Below are 23,807 nucleotides of genomic sequence, written 5' to 3'. Positions count from 1 at the left end.
CACTGGTTAGATGTAAAATTGCATTTCGTTTTAGACTACTGATATTTATGCATTGACAGTAAAGTTGAATATCATATGAACTAAAGATGACTAAAATCTTGCATATGTAGAAGGAACATTCACAACAATCCATGGCATGACCTCTCTTCTTGATAGCTGTTGAAAACTGCATGGAACTGACAGGAATTGTTTTGTTTTAATTAATTAATTAATCAATCAATACATTAATTAATAAATAAATAAATAAATAAAAACATTATGCTGATACCTTCTGTAGCCTAAGGTGTACATGACCTTTCATCAGTCCAGTTGAAATGGATGATCTGTGATGAACTACCCTACTTGCGATTGTTTAGAGATTGTAAAGGTTTTTGTTTAGAGATTTTAAAGGTTTTACAACAATGCTACACATTTTTTGGCTAGTGCTACAAATCTATTCACCTTTGCATCGCCAGTAGGCTACTTTCTGCACACACACACACAGGCATGCCAAACAAACAAGCACAAAAGTTTCAAGAGTGGGAGATGGAGTAGAAGATGGAGACAAATTGATAAGTATGATTTATTTTTGCAGAACAGATGTACAGGACTGAGCGGTGGTCATATTTTGTACCGTTATGCGGTACATCTAGTTTTATTTATTTATTTTATTTATCTAGTTGCATTTATCAGGGCTAGCCAGACAATGTACACATATACATAACACCAAGTAGTAGCCTTTAGCCTACTATGTATCTATGTATGGCTTCAAAACTGCATCTAGAAGCATTGCTTGTTTTTGTTTTAAAAAAAACTACATATTGTGCCTTTAAGCAGGAGAAAATGAATAAACTGGAAGCAATGATCATATCAATCATATCATGCTTTCACAACAAAGGTAATGTTGATATCCCTTACTGTGTAAGACAGACAGTAATCATGTAGAGCCTACTCAGCCAGGTTATGGAGAAATGACTCAGGATATCTCACTGACTGACAGAGACAGCGCCTGTGTTTGCTGGCCTCCCTGTTACCTAGACAACCATCACCTAGAAACGGGATGACATGATGTCATGCAGTCGAGTCTGTGGCAAATATGAGAACCCCTCTGGGATCAATACCCTGTGCTTCCGAGAATTTGTGTGCTTGGTTTGGGATGTGTGTGTGTGTGTGTGTGTGTGTGTGTGTGTGTGTGTGTGTGTGTGTGTGTGTGTGTGTGTGTGTGTGTGGGTGTGTGTGTGTGTGGGTGTGTGTGTGTGTGTGTGTGTGTGTGTGTGTGTGTGCGCGCACATGCATTGTTTGGCCAGGGAGAACAATGGACCAAGGAGCTTGTTAGGGACACCTAATGCATTCACAAGACTGAGCTGAGACAAAAAACAACATCAATGATCTTTCTCTAAGTTGCTCTAATAAAGGTTAAATATATTAATTATATGTAATTCTGTAATGTAATGGTAATACAAATGGAAAATATTAGATTTTTGATTTCACTCCTCTCATTCTGTGCCTTAGACATCCCAAGTCTGTATAAAGAACAGCAGCAGACGTTTCGTAAGGTGGAGGGAGAGAGTCTGGTGATGCCGTGTGACCCCCCACCCGACTCTCCCCCACACAAGATCTACTGGATGGACAATGGTGAGTTCTCACAGGATTCTTACACCTGCTTCAGCTTTTCATTCTTTTAATCAAGGGGTCAGAAACTCACACTCACACTTGGTACTAGGGCTGTGTATTGGCAAGGACCTCACAATACGGTATGCATCATGATACATAGGTCACGATACAATACATCGCAATATATTGTGATATGATACATATTGCGATATATTGCAATACTTTTTTGCCGAAAATGTAAAAGTAGAGCTGGAAACACAACTTGCTGTGTACCACCAGGGCAGTATAATATGTAGATCACATTAGTGATAATTCAGCAGAAAAAAATAAAACATATTGCAATGTCAGCAGTGTTGGGGGAGTTACTTTTAAAAAGTAGTATTTGCTCATTACTCGTTACTTCTTAAAAAAGTAACCCGTTACTTTACTTAGTTACCCTCTATGGAAAGTAACGTTTTACGTTACTCATTACTTTTATGTTACTTTTATGTTACTCGACTTTGGGCAGAACCTAATATCTGATCCGAAATGTGTAGGCCTATATAAAGTTCTACTATGGACATAACAGGTATTTCTTTTGTGCTCTTTATTATAAAAAATGCCACAAACAGAGCACTTGACAAGAAAACAATGGGCTATAGGCTCCAACACCACCAAAAGCTGTAGTAACCTGTTTGTAATACCAAGTCCACTAGGTGGCACTTGAGTTTGAATACCACGGTACTGATGTGTTAACGTTCAGATCCAGAAAAATACCCCAAGCTGTAGCCTGCGTGTATGTATCCATGTTCACTATTACAAATATATAAGATATCCACTATCGTACGTGTCAGTTTGTGTTGTTAAGATACTACAAAAGCCCTATGAAACAATATCAAATAACATAGCCTCGATACATCCGGATATATAGGTGAACACAGAATACGAGTTTATTTTATAGCCTTACTCTTTCATTAAACAGGCTCCTACGTCCTACGAAATTGGTGCAAAGCTATAGGCCTAGGCTGGCACAGTGGTTTCTCACCAGGGCATAGTGTAGGCTACACACCTTACAGTAAGGCTTACACTCACATTCCTCTTGACTCACATGATCTCTGCAACATACTGGAAGGGATCAAAGGCACAACCATGAAGAAGTTGGAAAGAATGGGCGATCTCATCTATGCCTACGGGGTGGAACGATTTGGAGTGGTCGAAGGCAAACAAGCTACTTCTTCAATCCCGACCAAGTCCAGAAGGCAGACAGAGATAGACCGCCTATAGTCAGGGAGAGGAGGCAGCTGAAGAAGCAATGGAGGAAGGCCACAGAGGAGGAGAAGGAGGGTATAAACCTGCTGCAGGAAGAGTTTCGGAGCAGGCTTGCAACACTGAGGAGAACTGAAAACCTCTTGAGGAAGCACAGAAGGAAGGAGCAAACAAAATCACGCTTCTACAAAGATCCTTTCAAATTTGTGAAGAGTCTCTTCACAAAGGAGAAGAGCGGAAGTCTCTCAGTGTCAAAGGCCGACCTGGAAGAACACCTGAAAAATTCCTGCACAGATGACCGACACCAGGAAAAAATTACGCTCCCACCTGACATGCCACCAGTCAATCCACCAGAGCACGAGTTGGATATCAGTCCACCCAGCTTGGCAACACCTGGAAGTGGGAATCATGGCCAGCTGCACCATCTCCCCGCTGACCTTCACCCTGGCTATGGAGGTCATCATTCGGGTCTCTAGATGGACAGTTGGCAGACAGCGAATAAGACCTGGGCTGAGGCTGCCACCAGTCAGAGCCTACATGGATGACCTCACAACTCTCACTACTACCAAGGTTTGCACTGTACGGCTATTAAGAAAGCTCCAGGAAAACATTGAGTGGGCTTGCATGAAGATCAAGCCGAGCAAGTCCAGAAGCATCTCCATCATCAAGGGGAAGCTGTCAGACCACCGCTTCCACATTGGCGAGGAACCCATCCCAACTGTCTCCGAGAACAGCGAGTAGCCAGTGAAAAGCCTAGGTCGTTGGTATGATGCCTCTCTTAAAGACAAAGAGCAAGTAGAGCAGCTTAGGAAGGAGGTAGCCAGTGGCCTGGAGAACATCGACAGAACCTTGCTTCCTGGCAAGCTGAAGCTCTGGTGCATGCAGTATGGACTACTTCGACGTCTCCTGTGGCCACTAACCCTTTATGAAGTCCCGCTTTCAAAGGTGGAAAAGCTAGAGAGACTGGTCAGCTCATATGTATAAGGAAGTGGCTTGGCCTTCCCAGGTGCCTCAGCAGTATTGGACTTTACGGCAAATGGATGTTACACCTGCCCATTTCCAGTCTAGCAGAGGTGTACAAGTGCGCCAAAGTCAGGCTGGAGATGATGTTACTGAATTCGAGCGATCTAGTTGTAGCCCAAGCTGCCCCCATCCTGGCCACTGGGAGGAAGTAGACCCCGTTGGCTGCAACTGAGCAGGCAAAGGCAGCACTCAGACATTGGACAAGGACATTGTCGGCCGAGTGCAGGAGGGGAGGAGTGGTCTTGGACTTGGGGCCAGTACACCAGTGTGGAGCAAGGCTTCTCCATCTCAGAGACTGGAAGCTGCTGGCAGACTTGGACAAGAAACTCTGCCTCTCCGCTGAAATCACAGCCACCAACCTGCGACCAGACCTTGTTCTGTGGTCAGCTTCTCTCAAGCTTGTCTACATCATCGAGCTCACTGTGCCCTGGGAGGGCGCAGTGGAGGAGGCCTATGACCGGAAAAGGCTGAGGTACGCTGAACTTGCAGCCAATGCACAACAACAAGGCTGGAATGTGAAGGTACGCCCAGTGGAAGTAGAGGATTCGTAGCCACCTCAACATCCAGGCTACTCGGGGAGTTGGGAGTGCGATGGAAGGCCCATCGGCAGGCAGTCAAAGACCTCTCTGCGGCTGCTGAAAAAGGAAGCCAGTGACTGTGGATGAAGAGAAAAGACTCTGCCTGGGCCTTCAAGTGAGTTGATGGCATCTAGGGAGTGAACCTGGGAGGCTGGGATTCACTGCTGAACCCTCTGGAGGTGTCGTGGGCTTATCAGCGAAACACCCAAGAAGGAGGGCGCCCACTTGACAACCCAAAGGGTGCCATCACTCAATTGACCATCCCACGGAGTCTCGTCAGTGCCTCAAGTATTCATTAAGGGATATCAACACCAAGTCCTATACAACAGATCTTCCTCCCCTTAGTTTCCTTCCCTTCCTCTAAAGTTAGCGTTGGCTGCTTCTTGCCATGATTGCTTCTCATGTTTACCAGCCTCTGTCACGTAGGCCTAGCCTATACCGTCCGTCCGTGTAGAGCTTGTGACTGTTGTGCAAGAGCACAGCTGAGAAAGCAGTGTTTTGAAATATGTCCCTGGGAAAAGTAATGTTGCGGCGAATTGAAAAAGGAACTACTGTTTCCTTACCAAATTTTCAGTAGCTTTTACCCGAAAATGAGGTTATGTTATTGTAACGCGTTACACACAACATTGACTGATAGTGAGCTGTATAGACATTTATGCACAGCCTAACGCTTTAGTGAAAAATATCGATATTTGGCAGCAGTGGCGATAAGATAGCATATTGTGATATAAGTAACGATATGATATATCAATATTTCGATATTGATTCACAGCTCTACTTGGTACTGATACCTAAACCTCACACATCCACCCACCCACCTCTCTATCTATTTTTCTTCTCTCCCCCTCTCCTCTCTCCAGACATCAAGCACATCGAAATGAGTGATCGAGTCACCCCTGGTCTAGACGGCTACCTCTACTTTGCCAACGTGGTGCCTAGTGATAATCGAAGCGACTACACCTGTAACGTTCGCTTTCGCCAACACATGATCTCCAAGGAGCCAATCACTCTCAAAGTGAACCGTAGTGAGTTCCTTTTATAAGTATCCACCTCTAGGTATATGTTTAGCATTACAATTTGGCTATGGTTTCTACTCTACTGTACTCCTACACTGCATACAGCTTACTATTACTCGTGCTGTGGCATATGTCTGTAAAAGTCAGCGGTCACTAGATGCAAACTAGATGTCATACCATATCAAATTGCCAAGACATTCATGTCACCACTTGTGAATTTTTTTTATTGTGGCTCAGTTTAAACACATTAACACTGATTTCAGCCGTATTCACTGTTTTTGGATGGATCAGATGTCTTAAACCCACTTTCACTGGCAGATGGCACTAGTGACAAATTTCATTATAGACAACCATGTGAACTGTGGTAAAGAGAGTAGCTGCGGCATCAGCTGTGTGTTGAGTTCAACGTGCTTAACTCTATACTGTCCATTTGTTCTTGTTGTGAAGATGCTTTGGTGGAAGAGCGCAAGCCTCACATCGCAAGGCCAGCAAAATCCCACAGCAGTTACACAGTTCTCAGGGGACAGAGCTTCAATCTGGAGTGCATCCCCTACGGGCTGTGAGTACTCTTTCCTTAGTCTCAATCTGTGCGGATGTGTGTGTGTGTGTGTGTGTGTGTGTGTGAGAGAGAGAGAGAGAGAGAGAGAGAGAGAGAGAGAGAGAGAGAGAGAGAGAGAGAAGAAAGAGAGAGAGATAGGAGAAAGAGAGGATGGATTATAGAGATGGATTAAAGGTGTAGTCTTTTTTCCTTGTGAATAAATAATTCCTGGTCGTTGTTCCAGAAGTTGATTCCACTGACCTTATTTTTCTGTGTCATGTACCATGTGTGCTTGCTAGAAGCATTTCATTTCTATTTTTGGATGAACAGCAAAATGCCAGTTCAGGTATAGATGTACTAGTGAGCTGCTGCAGCTCAGCAGGTAGGGCAACACCAGGGGCCTGGCCAGTGGCATAGTGACATAACCATCAAAATGTTAAAGTTAACATACCCAGACTGGATCAATCCATATGTTTTAAAATTATGCTTCCAAAGTCTTTGAGTTCATAATTTTAATTTTTACCCTGGGGAAGGAGGAACATTATGTCCTGTGCTCTATTTGTGCGCACCCAATGCTGTGGCTTTGGCAACATCTCTTGTCATGGCTTTGGTCCCCCAGGGAACTCATATCCTGCTAGAAATGTGAATGGTGGGGTGTGTGTGTTTTGGGGGGGGGGGGGGGGGGGGGGGGGTTGTGGGCGGGCGCTGTGGCACAACTGCCTACAGCACCCGTTCCACATTTTCTCTCCTCTTCTCTTCTTTTGTCTTCTCGTTTCCTGTCTTGTCTTTTTTCCTCTTCTCTTCTCTTTTCTCATTGCCCCTCGCATTCCCTCAGGCCCACGCCAACTGTTACCTGGAAACGAACCAGGAACAGTAACCAGGAACAGCCCCTCAACACCAAAAACTATGGCAGGTGGCTGCACTTTGAGAAAATCTCTGAGAGTGACGATGGCGAATATGAGTGCATCGCCCAGAACTCAGCTGGATCCGCCTCACACACATACTTCCTCACAGTGGAAGGTAAAGATAGCATCTGGTAGAGTGTGGCAACTGCATGGCGATCCTTGTTGCAGCCAAAGACTGTGGTTTTATATCAATACTAAGCCTGCCATTCTACTACAGGAGGTGACGCTGTGTGATTGCACTTGACGCTTGTCCTTAGTACCAATCTAGATTGATTGACATTGATTAAAATTAATTTCATAAGACAGAAAATAACATTGCACCCTTCTCATGGATCTTGTTGTGTGGTTATGACACTGCATCCCTTTGTCCTAATGTCATGTGTATTTATTCATTTATTTGTTTGCTTGTTTTCTTTCTTTCTCTGCAGCGGCCCCACACTTCACGAAGCAGACCCAGAATCTGCTGTACGCCCCTGGGGAGACAGTGCGTCTGGAGTGCCAGGCTGAGGGCATTCCCACACCAGAGGTCACCTGGAGAATAAACGGAGTACCCATCTCTGGTAAAACACAGAGATACACACTCACAAATATGTATAGACATGTATATACATGTAAGGCCAACCACAACAAACACAAAAACACACAAAAAACATCTTGGCTCTCATACACGCACACACACACACACACACACACACACACACACACACACACACACACACACACACACACACACACACACACATAACGAGAGAGAGAATGATATATAGAGAGAGAGAGAGAGAGAGAGAGAGAGAGAGAGAGATAGAGAGAGAGAGAGACGCACATCTGACGGCCCTGATGGTGACATGCCTTCTGTCTCGTTTCAGATGTTGATGAGCCTCGGCGCAAGGTCACCAAAAGCGTGCTCATCCTGACTGAAGCGAAGTACAGTGACACCGCTGTGTACCAGTGTGAAGCTGTCAACAGACACGGCATCACCCTCATCAACACCTACATTCATGTCATTGGTATGTATTACACACACACACACACACACACACACACACACACACACACACACAAGACACACACACATTGCCATGATGGCACATCATTTCATAATATGTAATATGACACTTTTGTTTCAGGCAATATTCATTTCATATTTGCAATCAGGTAACAAAACCTTGCTGATCCTTTTTCCCCTCATGATGTATCTTCCAGAGCTGGCTCCTCAAATTCTGACTGAGGACAACAAGAAGTACATGATGGTGGAGGGGAAGACGGCCAGCCTGGAGTGCAACGCTTTTGGTTCCCCTCGGCCTGGAGTGCTCTGGTGGGTTCCTGAGGGTGCCTTCACACCTGGGTTGTTTGGAGTAGTTGAATTGGAACGTGGAGTGTATCCCCCAAAGATTGGTTTGCTTGGATAATGTGAATACAACAAATGCACACTATTTCAGAGCAAAACAAAGACTGCCTATGTGGTATGTGGTTTTCGACTTTCCAGTCGAACTCTACAGTGGTACATTATGTCTGAAACATCTGTCAAAATCAAAGCATCACTTTGTGAGAGTAGTTTAATCTCACTTGGAGTTTTGTTCCACTCTAAGGGCCCTATCTTTCACTCAGCTCAAAAAAATAGGTGTGGTCAGCCACATGATCACAAACTGCTATTTTATTGCTACTAAAAATTATAACACCACTGACCAAGAAAAACCTGGTCTAAAACATGTAATCTATACAGCTATTTTGAAGGCGCAGTTTCACAAAATGTAACAACTGGGGAGACCTTAGCAACGAGTTCCTATGTTATGAGGCTATGTTTTCGATTGTAACCCCTTGTCAGTCAATAGTGAAAGTAATTAACTGCATAGAACTGTTTTGTCGTTGACTATGAGACCACGGTGAAGTTACTTTCACTTTGCCTATGAGTTCAAATAATAGACGAGGGCAGAAGCGTGTAGGCTAACTCTGCTAGTCACAAACAGGTTTTAGTAAAGCATGGTTTAGTGGAATACCTGTTCCATATGGTCTCGTGTGCAAGCAGATTTCTTCAAACGCTCCACGGTATCAAAATACCGATCTGCTGTTTGAAGTTGCTTGCTGTTAAAGGGAATGATAGATGTTATTCTCATTGGTGTAAAGATGTTACGCTTAAAACACACCCATGACTGATTAAGAATCATAAGAACAACCTTTTTTGTGCCAAGTGCCCAACGTTTGATCACATAATCGCGCTATTAAATTAGGGAATATGGAGTGGCCCTTTAATGTCTATAAACTTTACGCCTCTGACTATCTGTCTCTGAGAGCACTATGATATAGAGCCCGAGATAGAGCCCTAAGTGTTTTGTCCTTGCCTACAAGTTCAAATATTAGGCAAGTACAGATGCATGTAGACTATAGTCCACTTGTCATACACACACACGTTTTAGCAAAGCAAGCTTTAGTGGAATTCTGCTGTTGCACACACGGTCTTGCATGCAAGCAGATTCCTTCTGCAGAGACGTGCTCACGCATTGACAAAATACCAACATAGTGTTTGATTTTGTGCTTTTTGCTCTCAAAGGGAATGGCAGATGTCACTCTCATTGGTTTAATGGATATTAGGCTACGGCCAAAACACACCCATGACTAATCAAGAAAAATAACTATGTACTATGTACATACTATGTACTATCTAAGTTCTGCACAGAGACCATTTTTACCACTGTCAAAATAGCATATGTCGATTCAGACACGCGCCCTTAACGTTCATGTGTATCGTGCTTCAAACTCTCCCTTTAGATCATTAAAATAGGCCCCTAAATGTTGCCATGTGAACACGAAACGGATCAAGGGACAACTTCAATATTAGTAGCGATTCGTCATCTGGAACAAAATAGGTATGAAAAAGGCCATTTTACGCAACTGGTTCTTGTGCCAGAATCCCATATCCATCTATTTAATCTTAACATGGTCAAGGGTACAGGAATACTGTAAATCCCAGAATAAATACTCTCCAGCAAGAAACGTTACCACTCAGTTCTAGAACCAATAATTGGCTCCAGCAGGAACAAGGCTTTTAGAACTATTGAAAACCCTTTTGCCACCCCTCATTATAGGCTACAAATGAGTCTGTGAGTGAAGCATATGATTAGATCAGTGTGTCTGATGTTTTTTGTGTGTAATTGAAACATAATCCAAGTAATATTAGATTAGGATGTGCAGTGCTGTTCTTTTGTGTGTGTGACTGTATGTGTGTGTGTTGCAATTGCTCTGATAGGGAAGATCCGAGGATGGAGCAGGCCCAGTCCCACTCCAGGATCTCTCAGACGGTGGAGGGGACCCTCAGGATCACTGATGTCAGAGCAGCAGACAGCGGCCTCTACACCTGCAGCGTCCTCAAGAGCAACCTGTCTATCAGCGCCATTCTGGAGGTCTTGAGTAAGTGATGCGAATACACACGCACACACACACACACACACACACACACAAATCAAAATGCACATAGACACAAACCACCTTAACCACAATGGCCAAATCATCACATCATAAAGTCCAACTATGAATTTCAGGCACACACATCAGCAGCTGTACCAATGACACAGTTAGCATACCATATTGCTTTTGCTAAATTAGCATTAGCCTCAGCTTAGCTTTGATTAAATTAATCAATGTCAATATTTCAATGCTCTTTTCTTTAAATGCAGATCAAACAGAGATTGTTATCCCTCCAGAAGATCAGAGAGTGAAGAGTGGAAAAGACGCCATGTTGACGTGCACATTTCAGGTTGACCCACGATTGGACAGTCCAGATTTGCTGCGCTGGTTGAAAAATGGCGAAGATATCTTAGAAAGTGCACAAAATGACAAGTAAATGCTCTTTATCTATCATTATTAGGCAATGCTAATGGTACAATGTAATAATGTTCCCATCTATTCACTAATGCTCATTATGTGTTTGTTTTATATTGACAGATACACCATTTTTCCGGATGGTTCTCTTAAAATCACCAGCATATCTTTAGATGATGCTGGCAGCTACACCTGCGAGGTGTCAACACCCCTCGATGCAGAAAAAGCCACCGCCTCAATTACTGTCGTGGGTGAGGATGATGATACCAACAAACAGCTTACAAACTAATTCAGAATGAGTGACAAAGTCAAAAGCTCTGCTTTCTCTGATTTTGAAGTAGGTAAAAAGTATGTAGTCTTAGCTATATAACGTTGCGACATAAACACTTCCGTATGTGTAAAGAGCATTAGCACTGTGGCTGCACAGTGTAATAAAGTGTGACACCAATTTCAGTACAATTACCTCTGAATGTTTCAAAGAGAAAATTGAGCTTACTCAGGTTGGACCAACACTCTAAATTGTGTTAAATTACAAGTCTATCATAGTTTTACATCAAGTGATTCTTCAGTTCAGACACTTAATGATAATCCACAATCTTTAACGGGGTAAAAAGGTTGGTGATTGGGTAGTCTAACCCAACTTTTGTTTTGCTGTTTTTCTTCCCCAGACAAACCCTCTCCACCAATTGATTTGAAGGTATTTGACCGGACTAACCGAAGTCTCTCCCTGAGCTGGACCCCAGGGCGGGACAATAACAGCCCTGTGACAGGTGTGTGCTTATCACCTGGACTTGGACTTGTCCTCGTTCCATTGCTTGTAAAAAATATAAAAATAATTGAAATTAATAGAAATAGTAACATCATTAGCAACAATAATAATACTATTATTCATTGTCATTATCATCATCATCATCATCATCATGTATAAAACAGATTATATGAAGTAACATTATGGCAAGGGTACTATCAACTTGTGAAATAACCCATTTTTAATCCATTAATGACTTGTTAATGATTTGATCTCCACATAGCAGTATAATTACTTGATCATATCCCTTCAATCATGTGTAACTTACTACATTGAATGCTGACAGAAGAGGCACATCTGTTAATAACTTGTTCATCAGTTTGACCTCCACTTAGTTATATATCTACTTGAGCAGGTCCTCTGTTTTTGTGTTGCCTCTATGCATAGAATACTGCATCGAGATGAATGAGGAAAAGCATGGTGATAGCCACACGTGGGAGGAAGTGAAGCGTATCGAAGCTGACATCAACAAGCTTGAGGTCCCACTGCGACCGTACGGCACCTACCGCTTCCGTGTCATCGCAGTGAATGAAATTGGAAGGAGCCACCCAAGTCACGCCTCAGAGGCCTACACTACTCCTCCAGCCAGTGAGAACTCTGAAATAATATAGATTAGCATACAACTACTTACAGACAACATTATATGTATAGTATATACATTACATTTCGAAAAAAAAAAGAAAAAAAGAATAACTTTCATATACTTCTCTTTCCCCACAGTTCCAGAACACTTCCCTAAACATGTTAAGAGTGCATCGACCGATCCTGACAAACTGGTCATCACTTGGGAGGTATGGAACTGCATGCACTGTGAACTGTGGAGTATAGATGATCTGAAAAATATAATGATGAAAGGAATTCAAAAAAGTGTTTTTTCAGAAAGTGTGGGAATGATTGAGGACCATGTTAATAATATGGGTTCAATTAACTTGGAACACATTACCTTACCTGAAAGGTGTTAGAGCTTTAGATTGAAGATTCACTTAAATGGGTAAATTGAACTATAAATCAAATATACTATGATATCAAAAAGAGGTTGTTGGTAATAAATAATAAAATAATTGGATTGTTGATATATGATTGGCCACTAGAAATGTAAACCTTTCCTGTGTATCCCTTTGTTTGTGAAACCCTACGTTCATCCCAGTTTCATCTTCTGTCTATTCTGTTTACATAATGACTTAAGGCCCATTCACACCAAGAACGATAACGATAACTATAAATAAATATCGTTCTCGTTAATATGAATGACGACGTTCACACATAAACTATAACAATAACGACATGAAGAACGATATCGGTGGGGATCACTTTCAGAACGATTTTCAGAACGATAAAAAGCTAATGGCCAATCAGAACCCATCGAATTTTAACCGTCACATTCATTAACATAAGGAGAGACTTTGTTTATCGTTGTTCAGTGTGAACGCTTTTTATCGTTGTGGTTATGGTTATAGTTATTGTTATCGTTATCGTTCTTGGTGTGAATAGGCCTTTAGTGTAGTCTCAGCAGACTAGTATATTCTTAAACTTATACTTATACTTTTGAAATGCTGACAATTCTACACTCAATATGGATATTCTATATGGTATGACTGACAGATACAAAATATAATATATAATATAACATATAATATAACAATTTATTTTTACATGACTTAGGATGCGTCAGGCACTGTCTACCATTACATTAAAATCAATACAACGCAGTTTCGGGCAGAGATAGAAAGCTGGATTTCTGAGTTCTAAAGTGTCATAGTGACACCCATGTTTGGCTCATCTGGAAACATATAGCTGAACTTTTCTCATATAAGTCATTCCTCTGTCTTTCAGGAAATGGACAAACGGGACCATTATGGCCCTGACTTTAAGTACAAAGTGTTCTGGAGACAGTCTGTGGGAAACGGACCCGATTGGCACCACCAGGAGGTTTCAGACAACCACTTTGTGGTCAACAACACAAAGACCTTTACACCATTCGAGATTAAAGTGCGGGCCGTCAACCAGCTCGGCCCAGGCCCAGAATCTCCACCACGCATTGGTCACTCTGGAGAGGACAGTGAGTGGAGTTAGCTAAACAAATTGTGATGGGAATGTGGGGGGGGGGGGGGGGCTTTAGATATGTGGGGACCACTACACCACAAGCTTGCTTTCTTTTGCTATCTCTGTGACTAAGAAACCGTATTCTGGCTAATCTTCATTACGATATTGAGATTTTGCATAAAAACACCATACCAGACATACATGGGCTCATTCCCCCTCTTCCTGGCCCTCCCTTCTCTCTCCTTCTGTCCCTCTCTCTTGCTCCTAGTCCCCCTGGAAGCCCCCGCGGGTGTCACAGTGGACGCGCTGAATGGCAAATCCGTCTCTGTGAAGTGGAACCCTGTGAATCGTGAATCTGTGCGAGGACATCTCCTTGGATACAAGGTATGGGGCAGATCAGTGGCACCTCCCCATGCACAGCATGGGGCACGAGGACATAGCCTTTTCTCATGACTTTCCATAATGCCATCTCACCTCCTTTGCTGTTCTGTCATCTTCTCGTCTTTTATCTCTCTTGTTATGCCATCTCCTCCGCTGTCATCCTCTCTCTCTCTTTCTCTCTCACACACTCTCTCTCTGTCTGTCCATTTCTCAATTTCTGTCTCCCTCTTCCTCTATCTCTTTCTTTGTCTACCGCTTACCTCCCTCTCTTCCTTTCATCCTCTCTCTCTTTTTATCTTTTCCATTATCTCTTTGTCAAAATGTATCTTATTTCCTATTTCTCTTTTCCTGTGTCTCTTTTTATCCCTTCCTCTCCTATTCTCCTATCTCTCCACCCCGCACCCTCCATGTTTCTGCAGATTCATGTCAAGAGAGTGACCTCTGTGCATGGTGCACAGAGGCGCAGGATGCTGGAGATGGGGCTGCGGCTAGAGAGGCACGTGGATGTCGAGGAGGAAGAGGAGGAGCAGGACAGAATACTGGTGGTCCACGGAACCAAGACCGAGGAGACGGTGACCGGCCTCCAGTTCTACTCCTCGTACGAGCTGACTGTGACGGCTTTCAACAACAAGGGAGAGGGACCTCACTCGAAGGCCACAGCCTTTAAGACACCAGAGGGAGGTAAGGGTTGTAGTGTGTGTGTGTGTGTGTGTGTGTGTGTGTGTGTGTGTGTGTGTGTGTGTGTGTGCATGCTGAATGTGCTGCTGCTACTTGTGTTCAAACCTCCTCTTACACCGAGTTTCTGTGTGGTGACCTGCAGCTCCAGGGCCGCCCATCTTCCTGGAGTTTGACAGCCCATCTGAGTCTGAGCTCACCCTAAACTGGCGTCCTCCACTCAAGCCCAACGGGATTCTGACTGGTTACCGCCTGCAGTATGGGGAGAGTGAGTGCCATCAGTCTGAGATCTCAAACTAAGACTAAGAGAGCAGAATATTATGTGAAGCTTATTACACAACTCTTCTGTTGAAATGTATTACTTCACACTTGCAGTTTTTAAATATTTTCTATTTGGTAGATAGGTTGTTGATTTCATCATGTTGGACATATAGACTATTTATACTTATACTTGAATAGATTTTCACATAACCTTTTTACAAACATTTTCCATCCATCTCTTTGCTTGTAGTTGTGGATGCAAATGGCAGCACTCCTGAGATGCAAGACTTTGACATTCCTGACCCCAAAAAGACAGACATTACAGTGATAGAGCTAAACCCCCAGCGATCCTATTACTTCTACCTGCAAGGACGTACTGCTGCTGGACTTGGAGAGGCCACCAAAGTGAAGGGTGCCACCTTGCTGGATGGAGGTGACATTGCAATTATCATTTCTGTTCATCTTCATGATAAAGCAGCACTACAGAGTACTAAATGGTGCGAAACCATACAAACACCACACAGAGCCTCGCTGACACTGCTAGTACATACTAACTGATGTCTTATAGCGGTACAGTCTGCATGGTCCTGTTGTGAAATGTTTTCTTTCATTGTTGCAGTGTTCCTACCTGGAACATAGAACTAAGTATATAAGTATAAGTATAAGTATATATACTCTTGATCTCGTGAGGGAAATTTGGTCTCTGCATTTATCCCAATCCGTGAATTAGTAAAACACACTCAGCACACAGTGAGGTGAAGCACACACTAATCCCAGCGCAGTGAGCTGCCTGCAACAACAGCGGCGCTCGGGGAGCAGTGAGGGGTTAGGTGCCTTGCTCAAGGGCACTTCAGCCGTGCCTACTGGTTGGGGTTCGAACTGGCAACCTTCTGGTTACAGGTCCGAAGCGCTAACCAGTAGGCCACGGCTGCCCCACTAACTAGAACTACATACATCCTTGATTGCTGATGGAAATACCACATACATATGTTTTTTTTTTCTCACATGACTGTATCATCAAAATTACTTTGAAGAAAATATCAAAACTGCTTGCCTGATAAAAGCATATGTAAAAAGTGGCCATCATTTGTACGTAGGATACTGCTTTAAGGTTTTAAATGTTTAATATTTACTTTCACCTGCATATAGTCTATTGATGATAAAGTACCAGCAATAGGAAAGCATTTAGGACAACCATTTAATGTGGAACAAACTAGATTAATATCTGACTATTACACAGGTTACCCTTGGACCTCTCAGGCAAATCTGTCAGTATAAAATGAAGACTGATCTCTCTCTTCAAAACGGTCTGTGTTCCTTTCCAGTTCCTCCAACCATCATCAACGTGACGGTTGCTGACACCTATGCCAACCTGAGCTGGGTGCCCGGCGAGAGGCACCGCAACATCGGCTTTCAAATCCAATTCCTTCAGAAGAGTGGTGAGAGAGGGAACTGGGGAGGAAAGAGGAAGAGATGAGGGCAAACTCTTGCCATATATGCTTTTATTACATTTAACTTCAAGTATATAAGTTAGAAACAAGGCTATACTATCCACTACTTGCTACAATACTGTGTTGTAATATACTTATTACTTTAAACTGACAGTATAATAACCTATACTACAACAATTCTGCAACAAAACTCCCTATGGACCCTTTCAAGAGAGTTCCATTTCAGCATCATAGTTGGCCCCACACGACTTCCTTTTTAACATTCCATATGTTATCTTAATGCAGAGGAAGTAGATTGGGGCCCAAATAGAACGTTCAAGCATTGTTTTTGTTTACCTTGTTGAAAGGGTCTATAGTAATTGAAGGGCACTTGATCTAAAGTGATACTATTATATTTGTCATGGCCACTGGGGCCGAGTGAAACACAAATGCAGACAATAAGTCAACTCCTTTCAACAGTTTTCTTTTAATAAAAATTATTCTCATCTTATACAGTAAAAATGAACGAAAGTCTTTACGTTGAATAAAGGGTATAGCTGGGAAGGAATATGTGAAAAATCAAATTTCCATGTCCATGTTAAATCTAGTATCATAGTCATATTTAGCTCATAAACTGTCAATATCTCTGAAAAAGTCACATTGAAATATTACTCAGGTCCCTAGACCCATATTTTACCTCCAAGGTATGCTTTTTCTTTGTTAATTGGACAGGTCATTATCACTATAGGGACCTGAGTATTTCAATGTGACTTTTTCAGAGATATTGACAGTTTATGAGCTAAATATGACTATGATACTACATGGAAATGTACTTAAAATAAGAAGAACATATCAAAATTGAATTCCTTGTATCAAACAAAGTAGAGAAAATACATTATACAACAATTTAAGACTAAAGGAAGCGGAGATATAACCTTTTCTCTTTTCAGCGGGGGCCATTTTGGATTTTATGGATAACTGCCACTAGAGGGGGCACCCCAATTTGTATCCATGGATTTTTAAAAACCTTAGGCCTACTGTATACCTAACACCCTGCCAAAAATCAAAAACTTATCCAGAAGTGCCCAATTTTCATGAATTGCATCCTAGCTAGTAGTGCCAGCGGAGATCTAAACATAAAATTCCAAAGCTCAGAGGATAAAAAACACAGGGATCTCAGAAAGTACACAGAAGGCGTTTTTCGACCGACAGAGAGCCTGTTCTTGAACTGGTTCCTTTCAGAATTATCTGAACCTTGGTGCTATCTAGTGAACCAGCCCGCCTTTCCACCAGTTTTGAACCGAACCGAGGATGCGTCATCAACAATGGGTGTTGCATGCATGTGACAATTTCACTGTTACACTGTGACAGTATTGCTTGTCTTACCTTAGGGAATAAAATGAGAGCATTAGCTTTAAGCTCTAATGGCTCGTTGCATGATTGCTTTTGTCTGTGTGTGCACAGCTGGCAGAGATTGGGAGATTTCAGAACAGGTCAACACCCATCAGGGCTTTTACCAGCTGACCAACCTACAGCCAGGGACTGGTTATCACCTGCGGGCCACGCTTAACAACTTCACCTATTGGGAGGGCAGTGCCCTGACCAGCGGGCCAGGTAGTAAACTGATAAATACTGATGCCATTTTTCTGCCGTTTCTGCAGAAGTTCTGAGAATTCTCACACAGTCATATGTGCTCTGTTCTCTTCTGTTCTCTGTCTCCCCACTCCTCCTTTGCTGTCCTGTCATCTTCTCATCTTTTATCTCTCTTCTTATGCCATCTCCTCTGCTGCCATCCTCTCTCTCTCTGTTTGTCTCTCACTCTCTCTTTGTCTCTCTCTCCCTCTCTCTCTCTCTCCATTTTATTCCTCTCTCTCCTACAGAGCTGTCCCTGATGCCCAATAACTTTGCGACTCAGGGCTGGTTCATCGGACTCATCAGTGCCAGTTTGCTGCTGCTTCTCATCCTGCTCATTCTTTGTCTCATCAAAAGGAGCAAGGGGGGCAAGTACTCAGGTACAGTAACACGTCGGTGCACACTCTGCCAAAGCCAGACATAGCCCTCCTCACATATACTGTATATGTAAGGAGGGTTATGTATACATATTGTATACATATACACACATTCTAGAGTTTGAGCATGCACACACACACGCACACACACACGCACGCATGCGCACGCACGCACGCACACACACACACACACACATTGTATGAATATGCTATATTGTGCAGCAGCCTGTAAAAGCACTAATCTCCTCCCCTCCAGTCAAAGAGAAGGAAGAGGGACAAGGGGACTCAGAGGCCAGGCCCATGAAAGATGAAGCGTTCGGGGAATACAGGTCAGTGCACACCTGACAGGACACCGAAAGAACACGCCTAAAGTGTTGGTTAATATCCTTGTGTTGCATATGGTTCATATGATGTGTGCTTTTTGGTTATGTATGTGCAGGCATTACAAAGAAAAGCATTGTATCAACATGTACAAAGAAGGCACAGGACCCATTGTTGTGTGTTGTTCTTTAGCTGTGTCTTTATTCTGGAATCATTTACATTTTTGGGTAGCAGAACACTTACTGTGCCTTTTACTGTAAGTTTGCAACAACTGTCACTTGTCACTTAGTATTATAGCATGAACACAGTTTTAAGTATAAGTATATATACTCTTTTGATCCCGTGAGGGAAATTTGGTCACTGCATTTATCTCAATCCATGAATTAGTGAAACACACTCAGCACACAGTGAGGTGAAGCACACCTCTTCTCTTCTAATCCCGGCGCAGTGAGCTGCCTGCTACAACAGCGGCGCTCGGGGAGCAGTGAGGGGTGCCTTGCTCAAGGGCACTTCAGCCGTGCCTACTGGTCGGGGTTCGAACCGGCAACCTTCCGGTTATAAGTCCGAAGTGCTAACCAGTAGGCCACGGCTGCCCAAATAATGGTATGCACTCAATAATGGATAATGGTGATGCATAATGGTGATGCACTCAAGCTGCATGCTGAGAAAACATTTGCTATTGATTTTTGTTTGTAAACCAAACCTGTTTGGATCCCTGATCAACCACTTATTGAGCCCTGCAACCTGCTGCAGCTTAAAAAAGTCTGAATGGTTAAGTGATTATGTGTTTACTTCATGTGTCCATTCTCTTCAATGCTCTCACATGGCAGATCTTTGGAAAGGTATGTAGAGTACTTAGTGTTGTTGTGTCACCATCTTACAAATGGTAACGTATGCTCTGTGACAGGTTTGTTCGGCACCTTCCCTCAGTCTTCAGTTCTTCAGTCTATTGAATATTTTTCTAATATTTTCTTATTTTCTCTCTTTCTCTTTCTCTCTCTCTCTCTCTCTCTCTCTCTTCTTTCTCCCTTCTCTCTGTTTCTTACATGACAGTGACATTGATGAGAAGCGTACAATGAGCCAGCCCTCTTTGTGCGTTGAGAGCAAGTTGGGGAGTGACGACAGCCTGGCGGAGTACGGCGACAGCGTCGACATCCAGTTCAACGAGGACGGCTCCTTTATCGGTCAGTACAGTGGACGCCGGGAGGCCCACATCGTCCAGGGTGGCCATGAGAGCTCCGGTGCCACCTCCCCTGTCAACAACATGCCCCCGCAAAGTATTAGTTTCAACAACTCCGTAACTGGCATCCTGGACCGTTCGAATTAGACAGGTGGTGGTGAGACAACCATATAATTCTCAAACAGTTGTATGACAGAACAAAAAGTTCGCCCCCCCATGGTGAACTGAGGGACTGACACACACAAACCCATTGACTTTAACGTACCAAAATGATCCGATGACACTGCCTGAGTCGCATACATTCTCATTCAACTCTCAGTACTCTGGGACTGACTGCCTGTAAGACATAAAAAGGACTGCATGTCCATAATTCCATTTTTTACTGCCTGTGATGCCATTTCAAACGGTCAAACTTATAAATCTGACACACACACAGACACAGTCAGTAACACACACAGTTACTCACATTCAGATAAAGGGATCACATAAGTGACAGATGCCCACACTACAGCATATACCAGTAGTTGCTGGACATAACTTTTACATGCAACATTCCACCTTTGCATAATAAGATGACATATCCTGCAAACAGTTTACAGGTCTCGCCTGTCTTTCTCCAAGTTTACAGACGTGTGTGTGTGTGTGTGTGAGTGACCTCTTAAACCCCCTGTTGTCGACCTGCCCTCACTGCCTCCTTTTCAAAGTAGCCTGTCCACCCTCACCAGTGCTCACTGGAGGGGTCTAGAGTTAAACATAACCAAGTCTCTGTGTTTACCACTTGATAGAATAAAAGGACCAACTTTTGGGGGGCAGGACTTGGATGCAGGGGGAGATAGAAGGAGAAGAAGTTGGGGAGAGGAGAGAGAACAGGCTGAGTTCTATGGTTAACGTGATATATGTACATGCTCAGAAGAACCAACCTGAAGACAGGGATAACGTTTATACCTTAGGGAATAGAATGTGAGTGTTTTTCTTTCTTTCTTTCTTTCTTTCTTTCTTTCTTTCTTTCTTTCTTCTATTTTCTTCCTATCATCCTTGTGTTGCCCAAAGAGCTCCATTTTGTTGCATTGTGACAAAATAAACGCCATATACTGTCTGTTCTAATTTAATCATAATGCTATTTTTGTTGGATTTGTGCTTTTATTTTTGTAGGAATGAACATTTAATATATCATGCTGACAATGTGAATTGTTTTATTACAATGCAATCTTTTTTTTTACGCTAAGTGCTTTATTATTTATAGCCTTTTATTCACTTTTGTGTTCTTGTATACATTTTATACGTGCAAAGATACAGTGTGTACCTTTCTTTACAGTGTGTCCTTTTGTGCCTCTATGGAAGATCCAGAAGCATTTTTAATAATTAATCATGCGTCAGATAATACTTATCAGATATTTCATTGCATAAATTGAACAAATATTCCATTACTATTTGTGACCTTTGATTCCTCCATACAGGTGTCGTAATACTTCTTGTGAAACTTTGTTTTTTTCAATCAGGAAGCATAATCATTCCATCTTTGTCTGTGTACTGTTGCTATCATGAGTGGTGATTGTTTTCATTTGAAGTCACTGTGTTCTCTATGCCATATCTAAAAATGTCAAGGTGCCTGTTAGCAATACTCATAGTTGCTGCTGCACTTATGACAAATGCTCAGTTGTTGTGGTATCATTCTTGAGGTATCTCTCTTTTTGGTGTCCATCTTTCGGTGTCGGTGGCATTTGAAACACCAGTGAATGTTTACTCTCCTAAGTATATCAACCTGAGACTGCAGGCTATCTCTTTCTTACTGCCCTGTAGTGCTGAAGCAGTAACAGTATTAATACTGCCCTGTAGCGCAAAAGTAATGTATTGCCTTACAAAGAAAATTTCATATGGCTACTAATCCTTCTGAACGCTTCTGTCTTACTCACAACTTTATACGTTTGCAATGTTAACATGCATTTGCATTTGTGTCAAGTCAATTGCAGTGGTGCAAGTTCACACTTATGGACAATGTATTCATGTCATTACACATATACATGGATGTCTGTCAGTCAATACATATCAGGCTCTGTAGAGGCAACTGTAATACTCCTGTTAAGTTTTTTTGTAGTCCACATAATATTTCAGTCATTAAGGTCAAACCAGTTTTAGTGTGAGCAAATCTTGCTTCATGCGAAACCAATGGAATTGCCTGTACTTGGTGAAAACAGGTGTCCCTTACTGCCATGTTGATTTTGTACAGTCTTGAGTTTTTCAGCCTATTACGACCCCCCCAGATCTGGTTTGGTTTTCATTTCAAACATGATTTGATTAATGGCTGTGAGGCCTTGTTTTAGAAAAAGAAACAGATGGAAGCTAAGAGAGAACAAAATGAGGAGAGAGGAGAGAGAATGAAAGATGAAGTGTCACTTTTTTGAATGTAAATAAACCTTAACGATTGTCATTTGACATTTCCCTAATTTTATTTAAATATATCATTTCTTTTCTTATTTTTTATACCAACACATTCATGTTTTTAGAACTTCTTTATTTATATTTTAGTGTCACCTGACAATATGTTTTTTTGGCCTTGTAGTTGTCAATAGACTCATAGAAGAATAGAAAATAGTGAAAAAAACATACCCCCCTCCCCCAATCATTTTACCATAAATAATAAGAAAAAACATCACAAACAACTGTCATGAACAAGTAATTAAAACATTAAAAATGATAAAATGAACCAATGCTGAATATGAATGAAGTGCATTTTATGCAATGTCTTTTATGAGTTCAGGAGGAGAAGAGAGAGCCTGCTCTGAATGGTAAGCCCACGGTAGACCTCTTGCAGCATGGGGATAGAACCTTTACTGTAACGTATTGGTTGTTTGACAGTACATCCATCTACATGTCTGGCATTATGGGCAGCCAGGCCTTACACAACTGTCCAGTGTTATCCATGCAATGCAAATTATAAGAATCCTGTACAGTACATTGTTGGAATATGCTCTGCCTCATGCTGCCCAGCGATCCCCTCACCAAAGGCCCACTGGTTACAGTCAGATGCATGATATAAAAAAAACACCATAGAGTCAGTCAATATGTATGTAGCTCTCAAAGGCATTTTAAAATATATTTTCATATGATGTGAATTTGTTACCCTGAACCTGTGGGTCTTTGGTGTATACTTTCAATTCTGAAAGGGGGCCGTGTGTTGATCCATGTGGGATACCCTTGCTGCTCTCACTTCCCTTCCTGACAATGTTTTTTTGGGTATGTTGATACTGTATGTAACTTTCTTCCTATTGCCGCCTTGATTTTTGAATATAAACACAGGAAAAAAACAATAAAAAAGGTTAGAATTACAATTTTAAAGGAATAATGACAGCTTCTATGAATCACAGAAACAAAATGTCTGACAAGAGATTACAGGGATGGAGGGACTAAAATAAGAGGCTGTGGGGAAAAAAGGGTTTTGGGGCAGGAAACTGGTGATGTTGACACAGTGGTGGTGATTTATGTAGAGAGGAACCAGTTTGTTGTGGGGAAAGGGGATTACAGATGGCCCATTTGCCCCTGCAGGATTGCATCTGGGTATGAGTGGCATTCTACCTGCTTATTGCATCATGTGCTGTATCAAAATACACAATGAAATAAATGGAATACGCAAACCCTCAAACTTGGCTTCTTTTTTTTTCGACCTAAGAGTGATAATTTTTGTAGATCTGTTAGGCAAGGTGGACAGGCTATACTGCAAGACACTGTAGAATGACTGACAATATATGGTTATTATTATGGTATTTTGCACATACATTTGTATATATTAGGTCTATATAATGAATAATGACAGTTCAGTGGTAAGAGCACCCTATGGTAAAAAACAATCATAACAACCAGGTAACACAGGCAGGAGTGAAAAAGGGTACCATCTTTAATCATTATTACGGTGTCTTGTGTAATCCCGCTGGATTTTCTTGTAAAAATTGTTTTTTTTTGTTGCATATTTTGCTAGTATAGAGTCTAA

At 42.2% G+C, this 23,807-nt stretch overlaps 1 protein-coding gene across 3 annotated transcripts in view; it reads left to right on the top strand.

Annotated features, from left to right (window-relative positions):
• Positions 1-23,462, top strand: part of LOC121713172 (neural cell adhesion molecule L1.1-like) — a 51,145-nt gene extending 27,683 nt beyond the window's left edge. For 2 of the 3 annotated variants that reach the window (XM_042097612.1, XM_042097610.1), the window contains 24 exons: positions 1,492-1,614; positions 5,300-5,464; positions 5,903-6,014; positions 6,829-7,013; positions 7,327-7,458; positions 7,765-7,905; positions 8,102-8,213; positions 10,143-10,303; positions 10,570-10,732; positions 10,838-10,965; positions 11,383-11,484; positions 11,910-12,110; positions 12,243-12,313; positions 13,356-13,581; positions 13,834-13,949; positions 14,366-14,627; positions 14,767-14,889; positions 15,133-15,315; positions 16,208-16,321; positions 17,777-17,926; positions 18,193-18,324; positions 18,578-18,650; positions 19,473-19,484; positions 19,696-23,462. In XM_042097612.1, coding sequence (XP_041953546.1) covers positions 1,492-1,614; positions 5,300-5,464; positions 5,903-6,014; positions 6,829-7,013; positions 7,327-7,458; positions 7,765-7,905; positions 8,102-8,213; positions 10,143-10,303; positions 10,570-10,732; positions 10,838-10,965; positions 11,383-11,484; positions 11,910-12,110; positions 12,243-12,313; positions 13,356-13,581; positions 13,834-13,949; positions 14,366-14,627; positions 14,767-14,889; positions 15,133-15,315; positions 16,208-16,321; positions 17,777-17,926; positions 18,193-18,324; positions 18,578-18,650; positions 19,473-19,484; positions 19,696-19,969 — 3,461 coding nt within the window. In that variant the 3' untranslated portion in view covers positions 19,970-23,462. The remainder of the gene's footprint in view (positions 1-1,491; positions 1,615-5,299; positions 5,465-5,902; positions 6,015-6,828; positions 7,014-7,326; positions 7,459-7,764; positions 7,906-8,101; positions 8,214-10,142; positions 10,304-10,569; positions 10,733-10,837; positions 10,966-11,382; positions 11,485-11,909; positions 12,111-12,242; positions 12,314-13,355; positions 13,582-13,833; positions 13,950-14,365; positions 14,628-14,766; positions 14,890-15,132; positions 15,316-16,207; positions 16,322-17,776; positions 17,927-18,192; positions 18,325-18,577; positions 18,651-19,472; positions 19,485-19,695) is intronic. The other variant, XM_042097611.1, reaches the window with a different exon arrangement.
• Positions 23,463-23,807: the final 345 nt, after the last annotated feature.

Source organism: Alosa sapidissima, chromosome 7 (genome assembly GCF_018492685.1).
Source record: "Alosa sapidissima isolate fAloSap1 chromosome 7, fAloSap1.pri, whole genome shotgun sequence".
Classification (NCBI taxonomy): Eukaryota; Metazoa; Chordata; class Actinopteri; order Clupeiformes; family Clupeidae; genus Alosa; species Alosa sapidissima.
This window is presented reverse-complemented; position numbering and strand designations above follow the sequence as displayed.